The sequence below is a fragment of the Gracilinanus agilis genome, chromosome 4 (assembly GCF_016433145.1).
Source record: "Gracilinanus agilis isolate LMUSP501 chromosome 4, AgileGrace, whole genome shotgun sequence".
Lineage (NCBI taxonomy): Eukaryota > Metazoa > Chordata > Mammalia > Didelphimorphia > Didelphidae > Gracilinanus > Gracilinanus agilis.
Genome location: NC_058133.1, coordinates 268,396,428 through 268,418,902, shown reverse-complemented (window position 1 = coordinate 268,418,902; position 22,475 = coordinate 268,396,428). Strand labels below are relative to the sequence as shown.

Below are 22,475 nucleotides of genomic sequence, written 5' to 3'. Positions count from 1 at the left end.
TGAACAATGTGGAAATATGTAATAAATGAAAGGGTATCACCTAGATCAGGCTATTTACTGCTTCAGGAGAGAGAGAAAAAATCTGAATTCTGAAATGTCAAATAACAATTGTCAAAAATTATTTCTATATGTAACTGAGAAAAGAAAAGAAATTGGGGGTGGGGAGAAAAGAAAAACTTTGGAACAAATATGATTTGTAAAGGAACCTGTTGCCAGAATTCAGTTTAGCAATAAATAACTGTAAAGCAAAAACAAAACAAAATACACAGAAAGTCCTACTCTGACTAAGAAGCATTCCAAATGCTCTTCCCCCCATTTTTATCCCCCCCCCATTTAGAAAAGAGGACCCAGGCTGAAGGGAGGAGGACTAAGGACTATGGAAAATTGGAAAATTTCAATCAGAAATAAGAAAGTGAAACTCATACAGGAAAACAATTATTCCTTGGTACTTGTATTCTCCATCAAAGCTACCAAACCATACTTTGGCTGCAAGCAACACAGCTACCTGTGGGAGTGATTAAACACAGGATTTGGGGTTCTGGTAGGTTCTACTGAAATCTCTCAAGAGCAGCTATATAGCACAGTAGATAGAGTGTCTGGCCTGGATTTACAAAGACATCTTCCTGAGTTCAAGTCTGGCCTCAGACATATACTAACTGGATGACCCTGGGCAATTCATTTAACCCTCTTGGCCTCATCTTTATTTCCTATTCTATTCTATATTTCTATTTCCTCACCTATAAAATGAGCCAGAGAAGGAAATGGCAAACCATACCAGTATCTTTGCCAAGAAAACCCCAAATGGGATCACAAAGATTTAGCAGGGCTGAACATTGAAATTCCTTTTTTTTTTTTAAACTCTTACCTTCTGTTTTAGGGTCAATACTATGTATTTGTTCCAGGGCAGAAAAGCAGTAACAGCTAGGCAATGAGGGTTAACTGACTTGTCCAGGGTCACACAGCTAGGAAGTATCTGAGGTCAGATTTGACCTCCTGTCTTGGCTCTCTATCCACTGAACCACTTAGCTGCCCTCTCCTCCCAAGTTTAATTTTGAAGAAGCGATGAAGAAATCTTCTTCTCTGTAGAGTTGGCGAGTCTATGGGCATGGAAGAGCACATATGCCTAATTTTTTGTTTGTAGGTTTTGCTTATTTTCTTTTCTTCTTTTTTAATTGTCCTTATTATTAAGGATGGCTTGCTAGTGAGAGGAAGGATAGGTTTGGGCACGAAGGTGAAGAAAAAAACCAAAAGCACCAATCTTTTTCTTTTTAATCCTTAATTTTAGCAGCAGCCAATAGTTTCTCAGGCTGCCCTGACTTTGCAAGGTTGACTGCCTGTTTGGGGTCTCCACTGGGCTCTAGCTCTCAAGTATCTTCTCGCTGTTATTTGGAGAGATGGGGGCAGACTGTGTAGGAGAGAAGCAGCTTGCTGCCTCTCCTTCCCCTGAATAGCCACTTTCTTCTTCAAATGTAATAGATCAAGAGCCTTGAGAGGGCTTTGTTTCCCCACCAGTCTTCCTACCCACAGTGAGACCTGTTTGACACCGGGTCTCTCTGTCTTCACTTGATCCCTCTGTCTTTGTCAGCCTTCTTGTTTCCATGGCGATGGGACACGAACAACAGTGATACTGTTCCCAGTAGGGACAGATAGCCTATGGTTTTGTCTCATCCACCTTTAGGAGAGCTTTGCCATGGCCATCAGCTAAACAGGAACCTGCTAGCTTATCTTTTTTTCCTCTTGTTAAGAGGACCCTTACTGTCTATCTTAGAATCAATACAGTGTATTGGTTGCAAGGCAGAAAATGGTAAAGCTAGACAATGGAGGCTAAGTGACTTGACCAGGGTCACACAGCTAGGAAGTGTCCGAGGCCACATTTGAACCCAGGACCTCTCGTCTCTAGGGCTGGCTTTCAATCCACTGAGCCATGGAGCTGCCCCTTTGTTAGCTTATCTTTTTTTTTTTTTTTAATATTTTTAAACCCTTAACTTCTGTGTATTAGTTCCTTGGTGGAAGAGTGGTAAGGGTAGGCAATGGGGGTCAAGTGACTTGCCCAGGGTCACACAGCTGGGAAGTGTCTGAGGCCAGATTTTTGAACCTAGGACCTCCCATCTCTAGGCCTGGCTCTCAAGCCACTGAGCTACCCAGCTGCCCCTTGTTAGCTTATCTTAACTGAGCCCTAATGATCCATTCTCCTGTCCACTACTGGGTATCCCAGACAGATTCAGCAACAGGGATCATAGGATCAAAAATTAATTGCTGGGAGGAACTTTAGAATTAATCTAATACAATCTCCTTGTTTAAAGAGGAGGAAATTGATACCTGGAAAGATTAATTAATTTTCTTAAGGCCATCTAGACAATCAGTATATCAGAGATAGGATTTGAACTGACCCCTTTCACTGTACTTTGATGACTTTCCCGGAGCACAGGTTTAAGAGATCTGGAGTCTCTAAGCAGAAAATGGAGGAGGAAAAATGTGGGTAGGGTGAGAGGTATTAGGGAGAAGTTTAGAGAGGTCCCAGCTTCCTCCCTCAATATATCCTGAGCCCTGGGAAGATATGGCTGGGACTTTGTGAACTTTCAGACTGAGGGGCAGGAAAATTGAGTAGAAAGACCACTAGAACAAGACATTGTGGTCAAGTCCTAATTCCGCCACTGCATCATTTTGGGGAGTCACTTGAAGAGGACCTGAGTTTCCTTCTCTGTAAATGAGGGGCCATAAGAGTTACAGCTAGAAAAGAACTCAGAGATCATTTTGTCCAACTCTTGTCTTAATAGATGGGAAACCTGAGACCCAGAGAGATTAAGGATTTGCCTGAGGTCCCATAGCTAGGATAACAAGAGTCAAGATTCAAACTTGTCTTCTCTGACTCCAAATACTATCTTCTTTTCAATCTACTACATGTTTATACCAGATCATAGATCTCAAATCTGCATGCATGCCCATGGACCTGTACACTTGCAATGATAGTGTCTGTCTGTCTGTCTGCCTGCCTGTCTGTCTGTCTGTCTGTCTGTCTCTCTCACACACACACACACACATACACACCCCTGGCACCCTTTATGCTGGACTGTTAAAAACCTATAATTCACATTATGCTTTTCTCTGCTTTGCTCAAGGAAAGATGAACAAATCTTAGGTACTATGTCAACAGATAAATTTCAAATAAATCTGAAATGTTGAATTTATGACCCCTGGGCTAAGTGGCCCTCTTTGGGTTCCATTTTCATAATTCTGTGAGGTGGAGGATGGGTCATTTCCCTGCTCTGCAACAGTCCTCAAGCTGATGAGGAAAACATTTCTTCTCCTCCCTTACATTTCTCAACTTTTGCAATATAGCTCCTGACCTCCTTACTCAATTGAAACTGCCCTTTCTAAGGTCCCCAATGGACTCTTAATTGCTAATTCTGATGATCTCTTCTGAGTCATCATCCATCTTGACCTCTTGGCTACGTTTGACACTGTTGCTTCCCCTCTTCCCCTGGATATTTTCTCCTCTCTGGTTTTTTTTCATGATATTGCTTTCTCCTTGTTCTCCTATCTGGCTGTTCCTCAATTCTCTGGATCTTTATCCATGTCCTATCCCCCTTATTCTTCACAAAGGTCCTCCTCTCTTCTCTTTAATTTCTTTTTCTTGATGACCTTTCCAATTTCCATGGGTTCAGCGATCAATTCTGTGCAGATCATACCTAGATTTATATTTGCCTCACCACTCTCCTGAACTCCATTCTCCCATCATCTGTTGGGCATCTCTAATTGTTGTCCTATGGGCATCTGGAACTCAACATGCCTCCAAAGGGATTCATTATCTTCCCTGTCCACCCTATCACACTTTCCCACATTTGTTCCTCTTCTATTTCTCTTGAAGGTCTCATCATCCTTACAGGAACCTAGGTTTTCGATCTCCGTTATTCCTGGACTTTTCCTTCTCCTCATACTCCATATTCAATCGATTGCCAAGTTCTTGATTTTATTTAGGCAAATTCTTTTACAAATTACTTGAGCATAATCCATGAAGAACAGTAACAAGAAATGGGTTTAGAGAAATAGTGCTCAGTTAGAGAGACCCTTAAATGGCAAGTGGAACAGTCTGGATTTGATTCCGTGGGCAATAGGGAGACATTTTGGGGAAGGGGGATAAGACAGAGTTATATACAAGAGAATGGAGAGGAGGGACGGAAGAGGAGAGGATATTTTTCCCAAGTGCTGTCACTACCAAAGTTTTCTCAGTTCAAGTAAGGAAAAAAGGAAAGGAATAAACATTTATTAAGTACCCACTATATGCTGGGCAGGCTGTTAAGCATTTTTACAAATATTATCTCATTTAATCCCCACAACAACCCTGTGAGGTAGGTACTATTATTATTCCCATTTTACAATTGGGGAAAGCAAGATAAACAGAGATGAAGTGACTTGCCCAGGGTCACTGAGCTAATAAGTATCTGAGGTCAGATTTGAACTCAGATCTTCCTGACTCCAGACCCAGCACTTAATTTAGCTTTAGAAGGCTCCCAACATCCATCTCCCTTACCTTTCCAATCCCCACTCCCATCAGGTAAGTCTTGGCTTGGTGAAAGGCAGAAACACAACCAGAAATGTTCCAGCAAAAAAAAAAGGCACAGCCATTCTCAGCAAACTTTTTTGGCTAAAACATTTCCAGCTGGGCTCCATTCATGCTCATTGTTCCTCCCAGTCACCCAGTCTCCTGCTTGAGGCTTCCTGTTACATCAGCTACCTCAGTTCTTTCAATTTCCCCAGACCTCCTCTTCCATCCACCAGAAACCAAGAAAGTCATATCTGATCAGCTTGATTCTAAAAGAGATTTATGTTCTTTCCCCTTCCATTCTAAGACCCAGCAGGAATAGCAGATTTGGCTATGTGATAGAAAGTTAGGCCAGTCTTCCCAGCCTTCCCAGGGAGGACAAAGCACAGAGAAACCCAGCTAGGGTCTCAGAATCTCCCAGGAGATTCCTTTCCCCAAAACACACACTCCCAAATTTCAAGGTCCAATAGAGCCCTGTCCTAGTCAGGAATTCCCTTTTCTTGTTCTCAGGTCCTGGTATCGGCCGTTCCTTTGACATACTTGGGTGCTAAGAAAAAGTTCTGGAGAGGTGGTAGCCCTGCCCTGGTGGGCTGAAGGGGTTCATGGATGGGAATTATAACTTTAAGTGGGAGCAGAGGAAGGCAGCCAGATAAAGGGAGGAGTCTCTTCTTCCAAGAAGATCTCATGAAATAAGGAAGGGGAGGCTGGACATTCTGAAAAGGATGTGATTTTGGTGGTGGGCGTAGCAGGGCATGAGCTGGTCTGAAGGAGCCCTGAACCTAAGAGTCAGGAGGGTTCAAGTCGTAGCTCCCACACATGTGACTATGGGTAAGACACTTTACGTATCTGGGCTTCAGACTCCTCAGCCACAAAATAGTGATAATAATAATAATTGCCACAGAAGTACAGACAGTAGGGAGATGGCCCCAAGGATCGCAAAGACCTGGGTTCAATTCTGCCTTTGACATATTCTGGCAGTATGACTCAGGGCATGCCACTTAGACATGGCAAATCCTATGCTCCAAACAACTCTCTTACCTATAAACTGCAAGAGCTGGTGCAGACCTGACTTGGTAAAGGGCATTTTCCTACTGAGAGCTCCTCTCCATGTAATCATAGGTTTGGTTCTCCACCCTCCCCATCCCACTCCACCTCCCGAAATTACTGTGCTACCTACCTCTCTGGTTTGTTGTAAGGAATGGTCTCTGTAAAACTTAAAACACAGTGGAAATATCAGTTGTTAAATACTCAGCCTAATGACTGAGTCCCCAAAGGGATGTGCCCAACCATCACCCTATTCCTAGACTCTGAGGGAAAAGGACTATTTTATTTATCCTTGCAGCTTCTTGGTAGGAAGGTCTGTTGGATGAAGGGCAGAGGAAAGGGTGGTAGATGAAGCCTAAAGACCCCAGAATCCATCTGTATGGGAAGATACAGGTGGAATATGACTGTCTTAAGTCCCTCCCCTCTCCCACCAATATGGCTGCCATCTTGTATATCCTAGGAGCAACATCCCCCCACAGGGAACCTGCAGCTTGCTATGGGGGTAACCCTGAGGGTTCCAGACACCAGCCTCCTTTCTCCACACACCCCCTTACCCCAGCCGATGCACACATAGAACCTGAAGACCCTCCTTTCAGAGAAGACAGACAGCACAAGTAGGGTGTACAGGTAGATGCCCTCCACCAGAAGCCAGTAGTAGTTGGCGGCCACACAGTATTGCATCATGAGAAACACCAGGCGGCAGCTCAGGGACTCCTGTGGGGAGGTGAGACCCACATCAATACTCTTGGCTCAATGAGTCTTTGCTTCTGTCAATTTGCAGCTTCCCTCGGCCAGAGGCTGGGTCTTCCCCATCAGACTGGGAGCTTCCTGAGGGTAAGCAGTTCCTTCTCTCACCTTCCTCACCAAGTCTGAAGATTTCCTGGCAGGAAGGGACTATGTATATACCCCATAAGACTGGGAGCTTCCTAAGAGCAAACCCTGAATCTACCTTGTATGACTGGAAGTTTCCTGAGGGCAAAGAATGTCTCTTCTATAAGAGGAGAGGTTCTCTGAGGTCAGGGACAAAATCACCCCCCATCCTAAGCTCAGAGGCTTCATGAAGGCAATAATGATTTCCCCCAGAATCTTAGAGGCACCTTGACCCAAGAATTATCAGACAGGAAACTCCCTGAAGGTAAAGACTTTGTTTTTTCCTTTCCCCATATCTTCTTAGACTCAATACAGGGAATTTATTTTCATTATTAAACAATATATGTAGTGCAAAGATTTCTTGAAGTGTAGTTTGGGGACTCCTGGTTTCCAAGACCCTTTCAAGGGGTCTATGAAGTCAAAATTACTTTCATAATACTACTAAGATTTTCTCATTTCGAATCAAGTATCAATAGAGATAACCAGGAGTGTGCTAGTAAATATTTAACAACTGATTTTCAGGTCCGGGGGAAGTACACTTTTAAAGTTTAATATTCATAATTGACATTTTCTTTGTCATTTTCTTAAATCTAGTTTATCATCAACAACAAAAATAAATAAATCAAGTCCTCATTTGTAACATTTGTCTGTTTCTGAGGTATAAATGTTCACATTGAAAATGTCATAATACAGGCAGGTAGAGAGTCAGGCCCAGAGACAGAGGTCTTGGGGTCGGATCTGGGCTCAGATAAATCCTAGCTAAGTGACTCTGGGCAAGTCACTTAACCAGTTTCCTAGCCCTTACTGTTCTTCTTCCTTGGAACAGATACTTAGTATTGATTCTAAGATAGAAGGCAAGGGTAAAAAAAAGTCATAATCAGTTCAAATGGAAGCTGACTTCATCATACTCCTGGATCATAAGCAGAAGCTCGTTATGGGATCCTCAGTCATTTTTAAGCAATTAAAGAGGTCCTGATACAAAAAAATTTAAGAACCAGTGGAATAGTAGATGGAATGCTAGATTCAATCTGGATTGCTAGTTAGGAATTTTTGTATTTAAATCCTGCCTCAGATACTACCCTGATCCTCAGTTTCCTCACCTGTTAATGGGGATGATAATAATAGCATCTACTTTACAGGAGAGTGGGAGGATCAAATGAAACTACTTTTTAAAAAGCTTAGCTCACCTCCATCTAATCTTTCTGACCCATCCCTCCCCTCCCCTGCTGGACATATCTCCACCTAGAATTTGGACTTATTATCAAATAATTATCATTATCAAATAATTAGCACAGTGCCTGGCAAACAATAGGTGCTTAATACATTCTTGTTCCTTTCCTCCATCAAAAATAGTCTTGTATTTATCTTATATTCATTTTACATATATTTCTATATTATTTTCCCTCAATAGAATGGAAGCTTCTTGAGGGCAGGCACTATTTCATATGTTTGTAGGCTTAGCCACTGAGCCCACGTCCTTCACTTTACAGATGAGGAAACTGAGTCAGAAGGAGATGAAGTGACTTGCCCTGGATTACAAAGTTTCATTCTTATCTCTGTATTCCTAGTACCTAACACAAAGCCTGGCATACCGCAGGTACTTAATAAATGCTTGATTATTGACTGATATAGAAAATATTTTGTAAACCTTAAAGTGCTATTTAAATATGAACTATTATCATCATCTATCACCACTACCACAACTAGGTGGTGAGGGAATGCCAACCCTAGAGTAGATACTTAATAGCTATATGACCCTGGGAAAATCACTCCACCCTGTTTGCCTCAGTTTCCTCATCTGTAAAATGAGCTGGAGAAGGAAATAGCAAACCACTCCAGGGTCTGTGCCAAGAAAACCCCATATACCCCCCACCTATAGATATACCTCACTCCCATCCATACACCCATACACCCCCCACCCATCTATGCACTCATATATCCCACCCCATCCCACCCCCACAGACCTGGTAGGAGAGGAGGCCCTCCCACTGGTGGCTTCGGGGGGCCGTACTGTACATCCATTTCAGCACATCGTCCTTGATGAAGACCGACACAGCTCGGAGGATGAAGGACATGAAGAGATTCAGGTGGATGTAGTTGCGGGTGCAGTGCAGGTGTCTGTGAGGGAAGCACAGCCCCCGCCCCACCACCGTCGGGCACCAGCCTCAGTGGGCTGGCCTTGGCTCACCCCACCCCCTCCCACCATTTTCACTTCAGTCAAGTCAGCATCCGCTGGGAGAGCGAGCCCCCCTGAACACAGCCCTGGGCGAGTGAGCGCATACTCACGCTCACACTCCTGAGTATCCTCTACATGCCCAGCACTACGGTAAGAGCTTTGCAGTAATACCATTTGATCCTCACAATAATGATCTTCTCTGGGAGAGAAAGGCCATTATTATCTCTATTATGCAGATTAGGAAACTGAGGCAGAGAATGGTTAAGTGACTTACCTAGGGTTACCTAGAAAATCAGTGATTAAGACTAGATTTAAACCCAGGTCTTCCTTACTTCGCACTCTATCCAACCCACACGCAAACCCTTCCTTAGCTAGAGATGAGCCAGCGAATACAAAGAAGATCCCTTTTGATCTCCATCAGGAATCTTCCCTTTCCCCCGACAATGGAGCAAAGAATATCTGCGCTAGGAGAGGGTTAGGTTTAAACTGCCTACCTACCAGGAGTCCAGAATTCCACCCTACACAGCCAGGAAGCACCTACAGGGCCGCCAGTCACTGGATGCAAGACAATCCTTTATCTCCTCTGGCCATGCCCTCCTCACCTCAGACTTCCCATCACTCCCTGTGCCTGTAGGGTGAATTCCAAACCCCTCCAGCTGCCTCTGGAACCTCTCTTTGGGGACATTTGAAGACCTTTTCTCCCCACTGTACTTCAAGAATAAAGCCTCCTTAATTCTCCCCTTTCCTTGCCAACTCTCCGGCATGCTTAATTCTGCCTACATGGCCTGGGTCACCCTGTTCTCCCCATCGAGGCAGGCTTCTGCCCTTCCTGTCTCTCAGCCTTTCAATGTCTTGCTTATTTCCACAGGCAAAGGATTAGAATGGGAGCTGGAAGGATTAAGGCTTGGCCCTGGGGAAGGGCTTTTCTTGTGGGAGCTAATAAACACCGGGAAGGTCATCTTCGTGAATCATCAAACATGGACTGTTGGATCTGGAAGGGTCCTTAGAGACCAGTTAAGTCCAACCCCACCATTTCAGAAATAAGGCCCAGACAAAGGAACTGACTTGCCTAGGATTACACAGCTACTTGACAGTAAAGCCAGAAGGAAAAATTTAGGTTTCCTTCAATCTGGATTGAATTCTGGTGACCTTTTTCCTATGTGTTAGTTTTTAAAGATCATAGAATTTTTTTCAAAACAGGAATGGGAGAGTTAGATTGAATCTATTTATTTGAATCCCACGTGGGATTCCGGGCATGATGTTGGTTTTTGTTTAGCTGTTTTCAAGTCCAATCTTTTTTGAGTCCCTTTTGGGGTTTTCTTGGCAAAGATACTGGAGTGGTTTGCCATTTCCTCTCTAGTTCATTTGGCAGATGAGAAAACGGAGGCAAACAGGATGAAGGGACTTGCCCAGGGTTGCATAGCAAGTGGTCTGCCATTTCCTTCTCCAGCTCGTTTGTCAGATAAGGAAACTGAGGCAAACGGGATGAAGTTACTTGCCCAGGGTCACACAGCTAGGAAGTGTCTGAAGCCAGATTGAACTCAGCTCTTCCTGTGCTCTCTCCACTGAACCACCTAACCACTTCCCTCTCAATATAATAGATGCTCAATAAATGGTCTGTGATGGGGCAGCTAGGTGGCACAATACATTAGAGTGCCAGACCTGGAGTCAGGAAGTCCTGGGTTCAAATCTAGGCCCAGATGTTTCCTAGCTGTGTGGCCCTGGTCAAGTAGCTTAACCCCAATTGCTTAGCCTTCTGTCTTAAAGAAAGTAAGGATTGTTTTTTTTTTTTGTTTGTTTGTTTTTTAATTTTAAACCCTTAACTTCTGTGTATTGACTTATAGGTGGAAGATTGGTAAGGGTAGGCAAGAGGGGTCAAGTGACTTGCCCAGGGTCACATAGCTGGGAAGTGTCTGTTTGGTTTTGTTTTTGAAAAGAAGATTCAAACCCTCTTCTGATTGGAAATCCATCATACTTCCCACCATTACACTCCCTTGCAAAGTTAGGGGCAGGCTGATGCTATAAGGAAGATCTCATCCCCTCTCCCCAATCCCGACACTTTTCCTGCCCAATTCCCATTAGTTACCTGAATCGAAGGAGTATGGCTGTGGCGATGACCAAGGCTGAAAAGGACAGTGCATGGCCCACAGTGTAGACGATGGAGAAAGACAGAAGCTGCTCCTCTGGGTGACTCTGTGTGGATGTCAGTTTAGGGGAGGGGAGGAATAGGAGTAGCTATCACTTCCAGTCCCATCCTCCTCCCCACTCAGACAGGTATGACAGTGATCTCCCCTAGCTATGGCCCATCTGGTCCATAGGGTCATTTTGGGCCTGGAAGTCATCCTCAACTTCATGCCCACTCCCTGGGATCCCAAGAATGAGACCCAGAGGAAGACAGTGGTGCACATGCTCCTGGGGACAATGTACACGAGGTCTCTTCAGTGGGGGAAGAGTGCTCAGAAAAATCTACTAGAATAGAATAGGAAAGTGCTTTTTTTCCCTCACCCAGTGACCCAGAATGCATTCTATGCAAAGAATCTGGAAGTAGGGGATGATTCAGGTGAGCTGATTTCTTCCCAGAGCTTTCCATCTTGTTCCACTTCCTTCTTACAAACAAATGGATCACTCTGTTCCCCTCTCCTGCTAGCATCCACTTGTCTTCCCTTTCCCCTTCTCTGTCCACACCCCCAGCTTACCCTTTCTCCTGTCTTATTCTCCTCACACTCTGACATGTCAATCCAAGGAAGGCTGGAGTTCTTCTCATTTAGCCACCTACCCTCAGGGGTGCAGAATCGATACACGTGTCCCTGATGTACTGAAAGGAGAGGAGAGACACAGGAGATGGACAAGATGGAAATATGGGGAGAAGAGGAGAAATGGGGAAGAGAAAAGACCAGGAGAAAGGAAGACAGAGATATGGGAGAGAGGGAGACATAAGGACGAGAAATGACACAGGGAGATGGGAAGAGAGAGATATAAGGAGAAGCATAGGGAAATGGGGAAAGGAGATGTGGGAAGAAGGGGAGACAGATTAGGAGAGATGGAAGCATATAAGAGAGGGAGATATGAGCAGGAGGAGAGACAAATGGATAGAAATATTGGGAGAAGGGAAGTTGGGGAGATAGGAGATCAGGAGAAATGGAAAAAAGCATCAATAGAGAAGTAGGAGGAGATTGGCAGAGATAAGTATGGGAGGATACACAGGGATGGGGGGGAGAGAAGAACGGGAGAGATGAAGATGTAGGGAGATGTGAGGATTTGGAGAGACAGGAGAAGATTATGAGAGATGTTTGGGAGGGTGGAAAAGCATGGAGAGATAGGCAGAGATAGAGAGATACCAGGAAACAAAGATGTGGTTACTACCAGAAAGTACTTAGATAATTAGGTGTCTCACATACTCCCTGCTCCAATCTCCAACCCAAAGAAGAGACATGCCCTTCTTCCCCTCTCCTGTCTTCACTCCCCTGTCCAGATTCTCCTAGAATATACCAGAAATGTGAGGTCACTAAAGAAATATCCTCCCCATTCCTACCCAGCCCTCCCAGTCCCCTCTTCCTCTCCCCTGGGTGAGAAGTGAGCCTTCTCCCTCTGAAAAATACTCCCTTTCTCCCCACAGATTTGCCCATGACTCTGGTCTTCTTCAAAAGCATACCATCAACACCAAGGGGAGGTACAGCTCTTTAGAGGCAGCCCATTGCCTGAGGAAGGATGGGGTGGGGGCAGTGGCAGGAATGGTGTGTGTGGACAGGGCTGATGAAGGAATTAGGAGGAAGAAGAGAAAGCCAAGGCATGACCAAAAGAAGCAAAGGTGGGGAGGGAGAAGAGCAAGGACAAATAAGCCTTGGGATAGGAAGACTGGAAATGAGGGAAAAACAGACCGGCAAGCTCAAGAGAGCAAGTTGGCTGGGTTTGTTTAAAGTGGAGGACCCCTAGGGGGGAACATTTGGAGATTCTGTCTTCCTTTCCTCGCTTCTGACCATCGCACATTGACACATTTGTTAAGAGGCAGCCACGTGCCAACAGGTCTTTTAATGAGACAAGCCTTTTCCACATCCCTGCTTACCGCTACTTAATCACACCCACTAACGACCTAACCACTGCTCTAAAGGGAGCGAGCTGGCCAGCCCCCATCACTGCCTGTCTGTTTCCTCTGAGACGCATTAGGCCAGGCTTGCCTCCTGCTTCGTTCTGCAAAGGGTACTAAGTCATTGCTGTAGGCAAAGCTTTGTGTTGAGGTCCCTGGGTAATAAGGAGGAAAAGAAATGGTCCTTCTGTCTCCCAGTGTGACCGGGGAGTCTCAGCCCCTGCCCTAGAGAAGCCCTCAGCCTAGTGGGGAATGGGGAGGAGAACAGAACATTCTCTGCCCCTAGGAAGACCCCAGCTTGATGGGGGACACGTTATTCCCGCCCTCAGGAAGCCCCAGATGACTGAAGGGGGGTGTCAGCAAAGATCCCGCCTTTAGGGTGTTTCTAGTCTGACTGTTAGAACCATAGTCACTGCCCTGAGGTAGCCCTCAGGTGTACACAGTGATCTGTCAAACAAAAAAGTTGCCAACAACAAATCAATCAAAGGGCCTCTAAGCCTAGATAGAGGTCTTCACTTTCCTTGGAGGCCATCTACACACAGATGCTTTCTCCAAAGTAACCAGCTATTTCGACTGGTAGATCAGATGGCATTTTCCTGGTTCTTTACATTAGACCAGAGAATACAGCAGATACGTAAATAAAGATAATCAAGGACAGGAAGTGCACTAATAATGGGGGATCATAAAAGTAGGAGCCCAGAAGGGACCGCTCGAGAGATCCTGCAAGGCAGAGGATGCCAGAATGGGAGGAGAGAGGAGAGGCAGTCTGGGTCAAGGACAGAACGTTGGTTTCTTCAAAGCACAAGTGATCTGGAATGTAAAGGTCATGAAGAGCAGCAATATAAGGGAAATGTAGAAATATAAGTGGAAGCAAGATTGTGAAGGGTTTTACATGCCAGACTGAGCAATCCATATTTTATCAGGCAGCTAGATGGCATGGTAGACAGAGCTGGACCCTGAGTCAGAACGATCTCAGTTCAAATCCAGTCTCAGAAATTTAACGGCTATGTGACAAGTCAATTAGTCTGGGCAATTCAATTTATCTCAGTTTCCTCATCTGTAAAATAGGGATGAAAATAGCACCTCCCTCCCAGAATTGTAATAAGATGATAATTATAAAGTGCTTCCTGGGCACATGGTAACTGCTTTATAAATGTCTGTTATTATTATCTAAGTGGCAATAGGGAGCCACCAAAGATTTTTTCTCTTCAGCGGGGAGTGACATAGTTGGACTTGAGTCTTAAGAATATTATTCTGGAAGTTCTATGGTAGACAGATTTAGATGAGAGAAGGGTTGGAAGCATGTTGAAAGAGCAATTAAGAGGCTAGTTAATACACTGTACAACAGATGAGAGGAGAAGAAAGACTTTGAGTGGAAAGAAGGGACAAATTCAAGAGGTGCATCAATAAGATTTGACAACTGATTAGATGGGGCGGGCAGGGAAGGGAGTAGTAAGAGTCAGAGATGACTCTGAAGCTGGTGATTGAAAGGATAGTGGCATCTTCCACAGAAAGAGAGAAGTTTGGAGAAGGGGCAGGTTTAAGGGGGCAAATGAGATCCATTCAGTTTAAGAGGCCAATGAGACATCTGGATGGAGATGGCCTACAGGTAGTTGGTCATTTCCGACTAAAGGTCAGGAGAGAGATTCAGGCAAGATATGTAGATTTGGGAGTCATCTGCAGAGAAATGAAAATTAAACCCATGGGAGCAGATCTCTCAGAAGAGAGAGATGGAAGGACCAGGACAGAGCCTCAGGGTTCCCCATATTTAGCAGGTACCAGATGGTTGCTGATCCTGCAAAAAGAGAACAAGGAGGAGTTCTCAGACCCACAGGAGAGAGCAGTCATAGAAGTCAAGAGAGGAAAACTCATCTAGAAGGAGGAGTGGGTAGTCATTACTGCAGATTAGTCAAGTCAATACTGACACACGTATCCTTTAGAAAGGCCGTAAGTCTGATCAGATATGGAATGAAATAAGTGAATGAAATAAGCAGAACTAGGAGAACAATTTCTGTAATGCCATTATAAAGAAAAACAACTTTGAAAGTCTTGAGAATTCTGATTAATGCAAAGAGAAAACATGAATCCAGAAGCCTAACCATGAAAAATGACATTCACCTGTTAGAGAACTATGGCTTTAAACTGCAGGCAGACGGATAGGATATACATTTTGGGGTGTGGCCAACATGGGAATTTGTTTTTCTAGACTAAAATATTTGTTATGAGAATTTAATTTAATTTTAATTGTTCAATGAGGAAGGGGCAGTGAAGACATAACAAATGTTAGTGAAAACAAATTAACTTAAAAGAATTGAGATAGAAATTAGATCTGTGCTTTCATTGATATAAGGAACTCCCAGAGGAGGAAGGTCTCTTTACCTATCCAAGGGGAGCACCTTCTAGTCTTAAAGTTGCCAAGGAAACCAACTGAAAGGTTAAGATTAATATTCTCTCTATTGTCCATTTTATTATTATTAATATTAATGGAATTAATTTTAATATTGTTCTCTAATGTGTCAAAAGGCAGGACTGAACCCAGGTTTTCCTGGTCTCTAGGAAGCAGCTAGGTAGCTCAGTGAATAGAGCACCAAGACTGGAATCAGGAAGACTAAAGTTCAAATCTGGTCTCAGGCACTTAATAGCTATACCTTAATCCACTGGAGAAGGAAATGGCAATAATCAGGGAAAACTAAGTGGTGCAGTAGATAGAGCACCAGAGCTGGAAACAGGAAGATCTGAGTTCAAATATGATTTCAAACTTTTACTAGTTGTGTGACCCTGGGCAAGTCACTTCAACTCTGTTTTCTTTAACCAACTAGAGAAGGAAATGTCAAGCCTCTCCATTTGGAGAAGTAAGTGGTAAACCTGGAGAAGGAAATGGCAAACCATTCCACTGTCTCTGCCAAGAAAACTCCATGGACAGTACGGTCTACAGGGGCACAAAAAGTCGGGCATAACTCAACAACTTCCTAGCTTCCAGACCAGCTTTCTATCTACTCTACAAATGCTGCCTCTCAAAATGTTTCTTCTAGAGAATTGTCTCCACTGTCGTCTGGAACTTAGAACTCATCCTTTCTTATTCTCCATAAAGAAGATGAACAAAGTAAAATATTAATAGCGTAAATCTCAGTTCCCACACTCCTCACCATTTTTATATAGAAGCCCCAAGCGAACGTGCGGTAAAACTTCATTAATTCTGATTTTCCTAGCTCAGAGTTTGCATTAACTCTGGGCAAGGCTGGTGCTAAAGTTAGCCTTGACATTCTCCCCGAGGAAAGGCTTCCTGAGCAAACTAAATGTGTGGCTGAGAATTTAAGGGTGAATCATTTCCTACATTAAAGTCTTTGTCCTGTGGCTACTGTACTGTGGAGGTGACCCTCCTAGACTGGCAGAGCCCAAGCCCTGGCAGGGGCTCCCAGGCTGGGGAGACTTCTTTGGGAGGTGAAGGCTTATTACCATAGGCCAGATTGGGAGAGGGACTCTGTTAAGGAAGCATCTGGAGGGTGGTATTAGCCTCTCGATTGCTCTTTCACCATGCTTCCACTCTTTCCTTTCCCTTATCCATTCTGTTCATCAGAATTGTCAGAATAATAGACTTAACTCCTTTTTAACAGAAAAGGAAACTGAGGCCCATTAAGTGATTTAGGATTATAGGATGGAAGGTCTAGAGTTGGAAGGGATCTTAGAGAGCCTGAAGAAGCTACGTGGTGCAGTGGACAGAGCGCTAGTCCTGAAGTCAAGAAGTCCCGAGTACAGATTTAACCTCATAACTGTGTAACCCTCTTTGTTTGCCTCAGTTTCCTCCATGGTAAAATAGAATAATAGCTCCTATCTCCCAGGTTGGTTGTGAGGATCAACTGAGATAATATTTGTAAAGTACCTAGCACATAGTAGGGCTATATAAATGGAAACTATTATTATTATTATTATTATTATTATTATTATTATTATTATTATCCTTGGGGAAGCACAGTGGACCTGGAGTCAGGAAGACTCCTCTTCCTGATTACAAATCTGGCACTTACTATCTGTGAGACCCTGGGCAAGTCTCAATCCTGTCTGTCTCAGTTTCCTTATTTGTCAAATGAGCTAGAGAGAAAATGACAGACCACTCCAGTATCTTTGCCAAGAAAACCCTAAATTGGGCCACAAAGAGTCAGACATAACTGAAATGACTCAACAACATTATACAGATGAGGAAACTGAGGCTAGTAAACAGGGCAGGTTAAGTGACTTGCCTGCCCAAGGTCACACAGCTAGGAAGTATCTGAAGCCAGATTTGAATTCACGAAGATGAGTCTCTGATTCCATGCCGGGCGCTCTATGTACTACCGTTGTGGGAGAGCCCGTTTGTCATGGAGAGAGCGAATGTTGGCTCTCAGCCCAAAGAATTGGAGTTCAAACCTTTTCATCTGAAGGCATGAACGTGTTTATTCAAAGATGTTATAGAAAGCATGGCCAGGCAGGTGGAAAGAGTCCAAGGTGGAGGAATGTCCCAGCCCACCCTGGACTCCCTCCTCCCATCCTTGGGAATTCTCTGATTTTCTCAGATTATTCCTAGCCTGGGCATTCCAGGGGTGTTCCTGGCATGGAATCAGAAAGACTTATCTTCATGAGTTCAAATCTGGCTTCAGATATTTCCTAGCTGTGTGACCTTGGGCAGGTAAGTCATTTAACCAGCCCTGTTTACCAGCCTCAGTTTCCTCATTTGTAAAGTGAACTAGAGAAGGAAGAGTCAGACCTGAATGGAAAAGAACAATAAACAAAAAATGAAATCCAAGATCTTTCAGAAGATCAACACTAATGGGAAGAAGCAACTGTAGAAAAACCAGAAGTACTTTAGAAGTAGGTTTTAATTTTCCATTGATGTGCTAATTACAGAGTATTCATTTCCATTCATTAAAGTAGGTCCCCTCAGGGGATTTTTATCTTAATTCTAATTACTTAAACACACATAAAACTTCACTTTTAAAGAACCCTGTAATTTGTAATTCAGATTCTATCCTTTTCCTTTACTAATTCAGATGGCTATTTCCCCCCATTTAATCTGGAAAGTAATGAGGGGAAAATTTGGAATGCCCTGAGGGCCAACTGAGGAAAGAGTTGTGAAGTTCTATGGGGCATGGAGGGGTCCCAATGGAAAGAGCCCTGGGTCTGGAGTCAGGAAAACTGGGTTGTGAGGATCCAATGATTGCAGCATATAGGAAGTGCTCTATGTTATCTGTTGTTTGTTGTTGTTGTTGTTGTTATCCATTTGGAAGACAGCCTAGAAGAGGTCAGGGAGCTAGATGATTTGGCAGCTAGATGATGTGGTTGTAGTGTGTAGGATCGGGAGTCAGGAAGACCCAAGTTCAAAAGTGACCTCAGATACTTACTAGCTGTGTGACCCTGGACAAGTCACTTCACCTCTGCCTGCCTCTGTTTCTTCAGCTGTAAAATGAAAATAATAATATCTCCTTCCTCCCAGGATCGAATGAGATAATATTGATAAAGTGCTTTGCCAACCTTAAAATGCTATTTGAATGCTAGTTATTATTGCTAGCTCCATCCCAGACTGATGACTGAGCACCCCATGGAGATCTTGGGCCTTGAACCTAGAAGGGACCTTTGTGCTCAGGAAGTTTGACCCTTGAGGGGAGGAAAGGGACAAGGGCTGGAATAAATTCGTCTTGACAGACGTGGGAGATGACTAACGCCCGTCTTGGCTCAGCTCCATTTGGAATAATGGTTGTTTTTCCGAACAAGTGTTTAATTGGGGCATTTCTTCCAGCAGGAGGGTCCAACTTCATGAAATATTCCTGAGCCTCCTGGCATGCATGGGGGTCTCATTGCCCTGCCTTGATAAGACCTGTCAGGCTCCCAGGGGTTTGGACTTTCAAGCTCATCTTGGACAAGATGCAAGAGGATAAATGAGCTTCCTCCCTCCTTCCCTCCCTCCCTTCCCAGCCAGGCTTGGTGCCTGGGGACCCCTGGGATGGCCAAGAACTTATCTAGGCGTTTTAATACTTAATGCTAATGAAGGATAATTGACAGAGAGCTTACAGGAGCAGGCCTCCTTAAGTGAGCTGATGAGGACAAGCTGATCACTCTTGTCCTGACTGTCTGACACACAAGAAAGTCAAACGTATTAGAAGAATCCAGGGGGAAGCTAGATAGCTCAGGGGATTGAGATGAGAGATCCTTGGTCTCAGACACTTCCTAGCTGTGTGACCCAGGGCAAGTCACTTAACCCCCATTGCCTAACCCTTAGTGCTCTTCTGCCTTGGAACCAATACACAGTGTTGATCCCAGGATGGAAGGTTAGACGAATCCAAGAGGTTTGATGGAATATGTCTAGCCCTGGGGAGTGGGAAAACCTAGTTTCCAGTCCCCACAAGCTATAGCTTACCTTAGGTCTCAGTTATCCCATCTGTAAAATGAGGATTCTAAAAGATCATGGATTTAGAGGTAGGAGGGACTTTTAAGGTCTTCTAGGCAAGAAGGGAAAGGAAGTAGGCATTTATTAAGCACCTACTGGGTGCCAGGCACTATGTTAAGTCCTTTACAAATATATTCTCATTTGAGCCTCACAAGGAGAGAGGTGCTATTACTATCCCCATTTTACAGATGAGGAAACTGTTATATAGAGAGGATTTGCCCAGGTCACACTCCTATGAGTATCTGAGGTTAGTGTTGAACTCAGGTTTTCCTGACTTAAGGAATTCTAAACACTGGGTCACTTTGAGGGACCAGCCAAGAATCTGAGATTCAGGTCATGACTTGGCCAAGATCACAGCTGGCAAGGAAGTCAAACTAGATGGCTTCTAAAACCCCTTCCAATGACCATTTAAGCCTGAGATCTCTGATAGGTTAAGATGCTCCGGCATCCCGCCCACCAACCTGTCTTGTTCCAGCATTCAGTATCAGTGATGACTCTCAGGTCTCCCTGGAAGGGTCAGCTATGGGAAAGGGAAGCTGGGGAATCTAGCTCCGTTCCTCATCACTTCCCATCCTACAATATCTAGCATTTATAGAACAAGACTTATGTGCCTCACGTGTTATCTCCTTTAATTCTCACTTTACAGATAAAGAAACTGAGGTTGAGGGAGATTAAGCAACTTGTCCAAAAGTCCCACAGCTGGTGAATATCTGCAGTAGGATTTGAATTCAGCTGTTCCTGACTCCAAGTCCAGAAACAATACTCCAGTGTCACTGAACAGCCCCTTGTGAATGAACCGCATTTACCTGAGAGGGCTAGGAGAGGTTTGGCCAGTCTGATGTGCAAGGGAAGGAAAATGGAAAGGAAGAGAAATAATGCAAGAAGCCAGTGCTGAAGTTGCCCTAAACACACACACACACACACACACACACACACACACACACACAAATCTATACACTTGAACCCAACACGAGAGACTCATACACACATCGCCGTCTCACTATAGGACCTTGAAAAGGTGAAGAGAAGATTCCTGTCGGAGAAACCTGAGAACAGGGTCAGACCTCAGCAGTGTAGACCCAAAAGCTCTAAGGTTCACTAGCTTCGGTCTAGCATAAGCCAAGTGACCTGGGGTGAGTCACTTTCCCAGCCTGTTCTTATTTGTGTCCATAGCTTTCTTCACATGCTGAGACTGGAAGTGTCCTGAGAGCAGGGTCTTCTTTCATGCCACCTTTGATTTTTCCCCATCCCCAGAGAAGTGACCTAGTACCCCACAGTGATCCCAGCATTTAGACAGAAAAAGACCTTAGATCTCATGAAGTTCAATCCAGTCCCCTCATACACACTCACACAGAGGAGGCGTTCCATGTTGAATTGAGAAGAAAAGATCAGTCAAGGTGAATGCTAGTTTTTATATGGCCTCTTGAGGGATAACTGCAGTTTAAACCTGACTTACTGGGAGATGGAAGACTGTGTCTTCCCCACTTCCATTAAAAGGAATTTCACGGGTTAATTTGCTGGAGGAGAGCATTGGGAGCAAGTTGAAGGGAACTTTCCCTGGGCCACTGCCTCCTTCTACCCAGTTTTTATATATATATGTGTGTGTGTGTGTGTGTGTGTGTGTCTGTGTGTGTGTGTGTGTGTATATGTATATATACATATATACATACATAAATTATATATGCACACATATATAACATACACACACATATACATTATATATACATGTATATAACATAGGCACATATAAAAATTACACATATAAATTATATATACTATATATGTATATGAATCTATAATATATAAATTATATGCATATATAATGAGATATCAGTTTCTCCACAAGATTCTAGATTTGAGGTTGGAAGGGACATCAAAGACCACTTAATCTAATCCCCTAATTTTATATAGTATTGATTCTAAGAGGGAAGAGAAGGCTTAAAAAAAGGGAGGAAGATCCGTTATTTAGAAGTAGTTTGTTGAGAGCCAAAGGGCCTAGATTCAAATCTAACGATAACTATCCATTTGTGGCAAGTCAGTTATCCTTAGATTTGAATCTAGGACCTTTGGCTCTTTCGACTTGTATTAAATTGCTAGAAAGCTCACTCTTTGATTCTCTCCCACCTCAAATTAGAGATTCATTCTTTGGACTCCTCTCCTTTCAGGATTCTTATGGCTTCTTCTTCTTTTTTAAGTACATGCTCCCAAGAATCACAATTTAAACTTAAATTCAGATCATTTGCTCCATTGACTGGCATTCACTTGAAGTGGGGCTGGAGTAATACCAATCCAGATTAATTAGGAGAAATAAGTGAAAACTGGCTGAAAGAAAAGTCTGAATTATAGAGTCCTTCAAATAAGAGTGGTTTTATGACTTTCAAGTAATTAGAGCAAAGCTAAGAAAACCTCTTTAAATCAGGAGGGGGGCTAGTTTTTGTAATGAAGAGAAAAGAATGATTTGTAATTAGCCTACAAGTTGCTTGTGACTGAGAGTTCCACCCCCCCAAATCTGAGGACTTTTCTAGTGTCTTTCTCTTACTCAGTTTAAAAGCCCTCTTTATGTCTCATAATTGCATCATTAATTGGTTTTGCTGCCAGCCCCCACTGGATTGCCTGCCTGACCTCTCCTAGAGCCCAGAAGACTAAGTTTCCTCCGGCAGATGCCTCTAGAAACATGGACAGCAGCACATCTGGAAAGGAGACTCTCAAACATCAGTGGAAATAAATTCCGTTTTGAAGTAGCTCAACAAGTTCCCTCCTGGTTATCTGCCTATGGAACTCAAAAGCACTCTTCTCCTTGTTTCCTATTGGCTCCCCGATCCTGCTCTTTCAGAAGCTAGCTCTGCCTTAGCTCTCCAAGAGGCATGCTCATCACTTCTGACTCCATTCCTACCTTCTCCCTGGGCTCCTTCCTATCTGCTTCTCTCCCGGCTCCATAGTCTATTACATGACTTCTGGAATAACTACTACACTCTGAGTTCTTTTTTTTTTTTTTAAACCCTTATCTTTCATCTTAAGATCAATACTATGTATTGGTTCTAAGGAAGAAGAGTGGTAAGGGCTAGGCAATGGGGGTTAAGTGACTTGCCCAGGGTCACACAACTAGGAAGTTTTTGAATTCAGATTTGAACCCAGGACCTTCTAACTCCAGTCCTGGCTCTCTACTCATTGAGCCATCTAGCTGCTCCTTTATACAATGAATTCTTAGCAGTTTCTGTGTCATTATCCCCTTTGCCAGGCCAGTGAAGCCTAAGGACCTCTTCTAAGAATGATGTTTTTTAAATGCAAATCAAAATATGTAGGATTAAAAAGGAAAATTAAATTAAAAAGGTAAATGTTA

The 22,475-nt window shown here is 43.7% G+C and overlaps 1 protein-coding gene across 1 annotated transcript in view; it reads right to left on the bottom strand.

Moving 5' to 3' along the window:
- GLP1R (glucagon like peptide 1 receptor) overlaps positions 1 to 22,475 on the bottom strand; it is a 69,203-nt gene that overhangs the window by 15,577 nt on the left and 31,151 nt on the right. The window contains exons 7-10 of the mRNA XM_044675299.1: positions 11,330 to 11,448; positions 10,720 to 10,826; positions 8,422 to 8,575; positions 6,142 to 6,301 (exon numbers count right to left, since the gene is read on the bottom strand). Coding sequence (XP_044531234.1) covers positions 6,142 to 6,301; positions 8,422 to 8,575; positions 10,720 to 10,826; positions 11,330 to 11,448 — 540 coding nt within the window. The remainder of the gene's footprint in view (positions 1 to 6,141; positions 6,302 to 8,421; positions 8,576 to 10,719; positions 10,827 to 11,329; positions 11,449 to 22,475) is intronic.